The following is a 9,025-nucleotide window of genomic DNA, read 5'->3' on the forward strand; positions in this document are numbered from 1 at the left end:
CTCTGCAGGCATACACGGATTAATCAAATGCATCTGCCCACAGATAGAGTTTTGGTGGTAGCTAGTGTTGTTAGCCTTACTGCATTTTTTTAAATAAAGGATACACGGCTGTTTGAAGACCGGATAGACGTTTCTGTAAAAATCGGTTACATTGTTGCAGTGCTCATGGAAAAGCACGGTTACTTTTAGAGCACTTTCACAGCAAGTTAGTTGAAGTTTCGCTCAGAAGTCAAAACAGCTATCGCAAGGTGCCGTTTGTGTGTGTAGGTAAGCCTACTTTGTTCTCTCCAGGGTACTTCAGGAGATGCCATGGCAACATATAGTAGGTGGGAGCTGTTCCAGGAGTTGGCAGTGGGCTGTGTGCTCCCCGCTGCTCAGCAGGGCTTTGATCAAGTATGGCAACTCCTTTTTGTATGCCTGCTGTGTCGCTTTCTCTTCAGGACAGGTGAGAATGTCTGCTACTGTTTCTCTGTTTAGAAATACAAGCCTCATGAAGGCACACTACAGAGCCGACTCATATTCACATTGTACTGTAGCCTATTAAACAAAGGCAACATTCAAATGCTTGGATCTGCCATTATGCCCAGTTTGTTATAAACTTTTGCCACACTGTCATTATGTCTAGTTTGTTATAAACGTTTGCCACACAACCATGTCTAAGTTATAGTTAAACCTTACCAAATTGTCATTTTGGCCATATCTTAGAAGTGCCATTAGATACACTGATGTTTTCCCTAACCTTTTTTTAAAATGTGAAAATGAAATACACTCTTGCCCACGTCATTAGCTGCCCTCTCTCTGTGGTTGATCCCCCTGCAGGTCTGCCACCCAGTGTGAAACATCTGTGCTCATTGGCTGCGGGGCTCTATGTCCTGTACCAGTTCTTTGAGCTGCACATGGTTTGGGTGCTGCTGCTGAGTGTCCTGTGCTACCTCACCCTTTTCCTGGTCTGTTACTCCAACAGCCGTGGTACCTTCCTCTCCCTCGCCATCCTTATCTATCTTCTCGTGGGGTAATGATGATGATGATCATCATCTTAGCCATTTCCTGATTTTTATCTGATCTAATATGACTGCTGACTGATTGGTTTTGAAATTCTTGTCACTTCTCTCATGATGAATTTTGGGCTACCCACGGCATGGTGATGAGTTTGATTTCTTGAGACTATTGTTTATCCATAAGCGCTAGCTGCGTGTTGAATGAAAGTCACTGAAGTCACACTGGTATTTGGCTCTAAATTATTAAGTATTATGTCACTGCTGTTTTTGTTTTCAAGGGAGCTGCACTTGGTGGATGCCACAACCTGGCTTAAAATAAGAGGTAAATGAAATATTGTCATGCCACATTTCTATTGTCTACTATTCCAATCTAGTCTGTGTCATTCCATCACAGCCTTAGACAGAAGTGATTTCAACACACCAGCATGTGTGCAGTGAATTACAGTGTAACCGACACTTGTTTTTTACTGCCTCTCCAGGTTCTCAGATGGTGGTGGCGATGAAGGCTATCTCCCTGGCCTTTGATTTAGATAGAGGGGTCATTTCTGCTTTTCCTTCGCCTCTGGAATTCATGGGCTACGTCTTGTTTGTGGGCACTGTCATTTTTGGTCCCTGGGTCAGCTTCACCAGTTACAAAGATGCGCTCGATAGCCGCAAGTTGGTGAGTAATATCATCTGTTTGTCTTTCAGACTGCTTTAAACCAGGCATAGGTTAAAATCCTGTTCCTTTGGTCAACCGAAGAATTAGTGTCCTGTATGCTATTCAAAAGCTGGCAGATATGTAGAGACGCTTACTGTGTTCTGTATCAGGCAATAACTATAAACCTTCATACTCTACAGAAATTTTCTTGGTTTGCAAAGATCTCTGGGAGCTGGGTGAAGTGTCAGCTCTGCTTGGTAGTGTCCACTTGCATTGCACCATACCTCTTCCCATACCTGATCCCAGTCGATGGAGAGGAATCTCTGAATAGGTAATTGAGGACCAAGTCACTGTTTAGTGTCACACACTTCAACAACTGCTTTAATCATGCATTATCATAAACTATCTTATCATAAATGAGAGTGACCATGATTGGGGGAGGGTTGGTTGAATTTTCATGACCTTCAAACCAGTGTTGTTTATGTGACGTGTTATATAAGTCAGTGTGTTTTATCCATAGGTGGCTCGATGCCTATGAGAATGCAGTGTCCTTTCACTATAGTCACTACTTTGTGAGCTTCCTGAGTGAAACCACCACCACCCTGGCTGGAGCTGGCTTCACCGATCACAAGGACAATGTTAAATGGTGAGAGGTCAAATGGTCTATTTACACCTAAGTCAACAAAATGTTGCCTTTCCATGCGGTTAGTCAACTTAAACAAAAAGTGTCAGTAACTTAAGAAAATGAAATGTTTTTGTATGGAAGTGAACTGAATCATTGATAATTGGGCTTGTCTTCCTGTAGGGACATGACTGTGGCCAACCCTGTTAATGTAGAACTACCCAGATCCATGGTAGAGGTTGTGACATCCTGGAATGTGCCCATGTCTCGTTGGTTGAATACATGTAAGTACACGTCGGTGCTCATTAGTATTTTCTTAGGATCAAAAACTTTCCAAAGTTACAAGTCACTTGCAAGATACTAATGTTAATGGAAACTCTCTGTTGTTTTCAATTAAACATTTTTGGGGAAAATCACTTTGGGCTTCAAGTTTAACTTAACATAGAAATGTACGTAGTGTTAGCATTTGTTAGGTTAACACATTTCTGATATCCTGCTGATTTCAAATTTATGTCAGAATACTGAGCACTCAATTACAAATACAATTACAGTACAAATTTAGTAAGGGCACAATTGATATAACAGAAATATTAACAAAATCCATATTTTTGCTTCTTTACATTTTTTTATTTGTTTCTACAGATGTCTTCAAAAGTGCACTTAAACTGGGAACATTTCCTGCCATTTTGGTGACCTACACAGCCAGTGCCTTACTGCATGTGAGTCTGAATTTCTGTTCATATTTTGTTTAAACCAGTCTTGATGGTGTCGAAATCAGTCATGTCTTTGATGGAATTTTAAAGATTTAAAAGCTGTAGTTTTTAAAGTAAGTTTCGAAGTCCCAGCCTTTTAGTGTATGGACGTGCTTGGGTTTCAGGTTTATAACACATTATGCATTCTGTTTGAAGTGAAGCCTTTGACAGATCAGTCTATAGACAGACTCTTCTCTATAGGCTAAGGGTGCTGCAAATGCCTCATAGATCAAATGTATCTATTTCTTCAATAAAAGGGCAGAATCATTTTGCAGGCTTGTGCTTCATAAGTGAGGATTTGTTGTGTGTTTGTCTCTTCAGGGTCTCAGTTTCCACCTTGGCGCAGTCCTGTTATCGCTTGGGTTCATCACCTATGTAGAACACGGTACTTCGCTACACTTTTTACTGTTAAAAACGAACCAGGTTGACTGATGCAAGTTTACTCAGACTATTTCTGAAAGAACACTATTCAAGCAGACCCTTGTTCAGAAATCACTTAGTTATCTTTATTTCAACGTCTTATGATATGCTGGGAAGCTCTACTGGAAAATGCCCAGAAGATGGCATCATAGGTTCATTAGTTGTTGAGTGATAAGCCCTCAAGTCAAGTGATAATGCTGTGGTAGGAAATTCAATTCAATATTAAATATTTAAGGTAAGTGTCTTTATATTCTGATGGCTGTTTTTAAACTCACTGCTCTGAGACAAAAGTCTGAAAGACTCTCTAATCATCAACTGAAAATTATGTATGAACGTATGAAGAATTTCTAAAGAGATGGACACCAATACTACTAGTTGGAATTTGCATATGCAGTGTGGACTGGAAGGAATTACCATCAGTGGTAGCTGAGGATAGTAAGACCCCCTTCAGTATGTTGCATCAGCTTTCTGTCTGATGATGATGATGATGATGATGATGTATCACTTTTTAGTTGTCTTAAATGTCTGATTTCAGTTCTTAGAAAGCGCTTGGCTGCCATCTTCAGTGCCTGCATCCTGTCAAAGAGTTGTCCACCTGATTGCAATCATCAAAACAAGAAGGTATGTAGTAGTGTTAGCTGCTTTGGTTTGAAAGTTGAATTGGCTGACTAGTAGGGCATTAAAAGGTTGAGAGTTCCATGTATTGTAGAGTTACAAAAAAGACTACTGTGTCACTTTTTCATATATTTTAATGTGTCTAGGAATTTATTTTCCTAAAAATGTTAACATAAATCACAAGATGGATCTTTTTACACTGAATAATCCAGTGCAATCCAATAATCCATGTACCTTTTGTAATTTAATATTTTATTGTGTTGAAAGTAAAGAAGAGGAATTCTCATTGATCACGCGTTCCTTCTTGCAGGCTCTGTGGGTGTATGGCATCAATATAATCTTTAGTACTTTGGCCATTGTCCACCTGACCTATCTGGGCTCAATGTTTGACACTGATATGGACAACATGGATCCGGGAGAGGTAAGGCCCTATTGGTACTGACATGCATTAGACATGTAAAAATTAAGTTTAAGATTTTAGGTAAATATTCTTGGATTCTCATAATTAAGTCTGAATAAATAATTTGATTTATACATCAACCCCTTCTTTTCACTGCAGGGTTACCTGGCCAATCACACCATCCAAAAATGGTCGGAACTGAGCTGGTTGAGCCACAAGGTTATGTTTGGCTGTTTTGTGTTCTACTGGCTCATATGAACATCATCAGTCGACTTCCTACGAACACACTCCCTACCGAGAATGGCAGGAGCTTGTGACTCATTGGCTGACTTTCTACTCAGTGGAGATTGAGTCAGCCAGTGTCACAAATCAGTCATGTAAATCATGTCTGAGTCTCTCTTTCAAAAGTGTAGGTCAAATGAATGTACCTGAAAGTATGCAGTCATATGACTGGGATAATGGGTCACTAATGATACTCTGTTACAGTATACACAATTAGATTCACAGATTATTGGAAAAATCTGGAATGGATCTAATTTGTATTTCTTAAAACTTTAAACCGTATGTACCATTTTCATTAGAACTATTTATTTTTCTATTAAATGCTCGTTTCTATCCCTTTGTTGTTGTTTTTTTCTTTTCTTGGTCATTACTCTGCATAACATTTACACTTAAATTGCAGACACTAAAAATCACCAGTTAAGATACAGTTTCCAGTATTATTAGAGACTTTAACATGTTTTTAAAATACCATACAAGTAGTCAATTAAGTAAAAAACATATGTTATGTTTTTAATTTGCTATTACCATATATACCAAAAACAACATGAATTGTTAAACTGTATGCACCTAAGATAGTGTTAGATTACAGAGGATATCTCACAGAATGGACTTAGCCCCCATACCCGTGAATATACCTGTGTGTAGGAAATCATTAACCATGCTGATCAGGAAGGTATCATTCAGACAAAAGGACACCACCAAGCCACAACGCAGACGGCACCTTTTGGCTAATAGTTATTTCTCATCTCTTGGATCTCTTCCTATCTCTTTGGTGAGTCAGAGCATTACATTTGACATAGCAGGTTATGGTTGTCTGGGAGTATATTGTCAACGAACTAAGAAGTTCTCAATTCCTATTTTTAATATTTTCAGGCCACCAAAATGGAATATGTCATGTTAACTTGGGGCTAAAATAGTGTAGTCCCCCACTCCAAAACAATAGGATGCTGGGGGTAAGAGGCAACTGCACCTGGGTAGGGGCAGAGATCCCTCTGTCATCTGAATTCTTCAGAGGTGAATATCCTTTACTGTATACCGTGGCTCAGTGTTCTCACAGCGCTAGTTAGCAAGCTAGCGTTTGATTGTTATGTGTTTGCATGTGCTCAACAGTGATAAAGAATGAGATCTGGCTCTTCCTCATCCCCGCTGGCCTGGCGTTTCTCCTGCTGGCCCTGTTCCTGGAGGAGCTTGGGTTCTTCCTCAGGCGTGTTCCCTCTTCCAGGCGGAGGCGGCTCTACCTGTGGATTCTGGGAATGTACCCGGTATCTTTTTTTTTTTCTTCTTCATGCTTTCATCCCACTGTCCTTGCACATTATTGGCTCTAGGTACTCTTAAAAATTGAACCTCCTTATTTGTGCAATACAAGCATCTGACTCTGACCTCTTTCTTTTCTCTGTCATAGATATTTGGCCTGACCTCTATCATTGCTCTTTATATTCCACGGTCGTCTTCACTTTGCAATTTTATTGCAGCCCTGTAAGATAAAGAGCATCTCCTTACATATGTCAATGTCAATAGGAACGTTTGTAATATAATAATTTAATTTAGCTGTGTACATAGAAACAGTACATGATTTTAAAACGGTAGTTTCAACACAAACCAGTTAGTCAATGTCCACTATTCTGTGAAAACAATGTATGATATTGTTACCATGTTATCTGAACACATAGCATGTCAATGACAAGATATATTTAACTTTAACTGCCCTGTAACCAAATAGTGATATAGTATATACATATACTGTATATATATATATATATATCTTCTCAGGTACCATTCCATCACTTTGTGGAAGTTCATGGGTCTTATAACGGACTTCTTTGGGGGCAAAAGCAAGATGCTGGAGGTGTTGGCTGAAGAGAAGGTCTCCCCTAATCCATTCCCATGTTGTTTCTGCTGCTGCCTTCCAATGATCGCCATAAGCAGGTATCATTGCTTTTCAACGCAACACAATGCATGCAGATGAATACTGACAATCATACAGCTTGGTCAAAGGATGCATTTGAAGGCACTTGAAGACTCTGATCATGTTTGGTAGAGCAGTTTTTAAAAGACAATCTGCACTCAAATGCCCTCTGTGGAAATGCCAGAATGCCCTTGGATGTATTGAAAGTAGCCAGCTAGCACCCTTATGCCCGATGTGAATAATTACAACTTTGCCATTGCAACAGATTGTATTTCATTACAAGTTCAGGGCAGTGTATCTCCCCTTGCAACTCTCATTTTCCCCCCAGTCTCCATTTGGATATGTATTGCTAAGAAATAGGTGTAAAACCTCCCATCTGGCCTAAGTAGGGCAGGTGCTGCTGTTTTATTAGAAGCCTACATCTCTGTTTTCCATGTCCCATTTCTACTCATGGTGTAATCAAATTATGTCCCGTGGTGCAATGTTCTGAACGTTAGGACAAGCCTGGGCTGGATGACGGCTGCAGTCCTTCAGCTGTCAGTCGTGCGGACTATCCTGTTCTTCTTAACCCTGGTCCTCTGGACAGATGAGCAGTATGACTACGGGGATGTATGTAGTGACACTGGTTTGCCACTTGATATAATTTAAATGAGCAGTTGCCTTATTTTTGACATTTAAACCAGATTTATACAATGTTAATTTACAGTTTGTCTGTCTAGGGAAAACAGCTTTCTTCAATGATGTCTTATAACAAGCACATGTACAGCATGTAATACAATATGTAGAAGTATTGGAATTATTTTTGGCAAATCCCACATACTGTGGGGAGTGTTGAAATATTCAGTGCAATTCTTTTTTATTGTTCACAGGTGGACTCTGTAAATCCTAACATGTACGTGAATGCCATCATAGGTGTGTCGACCTTCTTGTCTTTTTATGGATATCTACTGTTTTACAAAGCAACCAAAAGTGCCCTGCATGGCTATGGTCTCAGGGCCAAATTTGTTTGCATGGTTGTGGTCCTGGTGTTGTGCGGACTGCAAAGTGGGATCCTGGAGACCATGGGAGCCCTGAATTTAGTCCCCTGCACCCCACCATTCTCAGCACTCATGCGGTCTCAGTGTAAGTTGCCTAACTAGAGATGACAGAACTGATGGTCAATTGTAGCTCATGAGCTCAACTTAGCTTGTCTCTCTTGCATACATTATTGCAATGCATTATTGAATGAGGTTAGGAGTTGTTTTCCTGTGACTGCTGTAAAATGTTTGTACTCATGGTAGAATGTTGCACTTTTTTACTGGCTTATGAGTAACTCCTGCCATATTGTATGTTTTGCCAGTGATTTACCACTACGCTGTCATTGTGGAGATGTTTTGCATCTGCCTATTCGCCCGCAACACGTTCCGCAAAGTGGAGCCCAGCCCCGAGCAGGGGGAGAGAAGTGACGACTGTTTCCTCCGTGGGCAGCAGGACAAGGCCGTCCAGACGGAGGAGGAGCTGTCCCTCAGTGTGCAGCTCAGTGCCCCGGCGGAGGCGCAGTGGTCGGGCTGGTGTGGAGGCGGCGGTAGCGGTGGTGGCGCCTCTAACCCGGGCTATAACAGCGACAGCGAGGACAGCCTTTGCCGCATAGAGCACGCTCCGCTGGACCGTTTCCCTTTCCCTCTGCATCCAAGACGTCAGGAAGACGCGAGTGAAGACAAGGCCAACTCTGAGTCCACAGGGGACTATCCTGCCCTGGAGCTGTCCAAAGTGACAGTCACTGCTGAAATCAACTATGATGAAAAACCAGATGTCACCGTTGTTTAGCGAACAGTAACTCAAAGGTTGTAGCACTTATTAACATTTATTTCAGTATATTAAATCATTGGTATAGTTTAGTGCTACTGCAGTATTACAAATAAAACATAATCATGATGAAAATAATTCTATTTGGCGATATAATTATAAACGGTGGTTGTTGGTCAAGTCATATATAGGCTACACATTTTAAAAGCAGGTAGGGGCGACTATGTGGACCTCCAGTTGTCACGCTTTTTTAGTAGCCTTCTTTTTGTCTTGTTGCAAAAAATCGGCATAAGTGACACCTTTCATTTTAACATAATTTTAAAGTCTTAACATGAAGAAATCCGTTTTCTCTAGACATGCAAACAAATAATAAACATTTGTAAAATAAACCAGATTTGTACAATGTAAAAGATGAGGCAACTACTTCACTATTTCAAGCACATTTCCCCTAATTTACTTGCTTGCTGGTTGCAACCAATTGTATAGTCGGTATCTGATAAGACAACTGGAAAATGACATCCAATGTGCAGTCAAAACCTTGCGCACAACTAGTGTCGAGATCAGAATCACTGGTCCAGTCCTGCTTTCCTGTCAAAACATATCAA

The 9,025-nt window shown here is 40.5% G+C and overlaps 2 protein-coding genes across 2 annotated transcripts; both read left to right on the forward strand.

The window, feature by feature from the left end:
• Positions 1 to 309: 309 nt before the first annotated feature.
• On the forward strand, positions 310 to 4,735 carry LOC308376835 (protein-serine O-palmitoleoyltransferase porcupine-like; the record flags this gene model as incomplete). The annotated part of the gene is made up of 12 exons (XM_080853317.1): positions 310 to 445; positions 820 to 1,012; positions 1,277 to 1,320; positions 1,478 to 1,659; positions 1,839 to 1,969; positions 2,159 to 2,284; positions 2,444 to 2,544; positions 2,903 to 2,979; positions 3,334 to 3,397; positions 3,968 to 4,053; positions 4,358 to 4,468; positions 4,607 to 4,735. 12 exons carry the CDS (start codon positions 310 to 312, stop codon positions 4,703 to 4,705), a joined length of 1,350 nt encoding a protein of 449 aa, XP_080709443.1. The 3' UTR covers positions 4,706 to 4,735.
• A 938-nt stretch (positions 4,736 to 5,673) lies between these two features.
• On the forward strand, positions 5,674 to 8,441 carry LOC308377127 (organic solute transporter subunit alpha; the record flags this gene model as incomplete). Its single annotated transcript, XM_080853691.1, has 7 exons — positions 5,674 to 5,743; positions 5,840 to 5,991; positions 6,132 to 6,205; positions 6,500 to 6,655; positions 7,133 to 7,244; positions 7,505 to 7,757; positions 7,975 to 8,441. The coding sequence occupies 7 exons, from the start codon at positions 5,674 to 5,676 to the stop codon at positions 8,439 to 8,441; spliced, it is 1,284 nt and encodes a 427-aa protein (XP_080709817.1).
• Positions 8,442 to 9,025: the final 584 nt, after the last annotated feature.

This window comes from Sprattus sprattus (assembly GCF_963457725.1).
Source record: "Sprattus sprattus genome assembly, chromosome: 16".
In the NCBI taxonomy this organism is placed as follows: domain Eukaryota; kingdom Metazoa; phylum Chordata; class Actinopteri; order Clupeiformes; family Clupeidae; genus Sprattus; species Sprattus sprattus.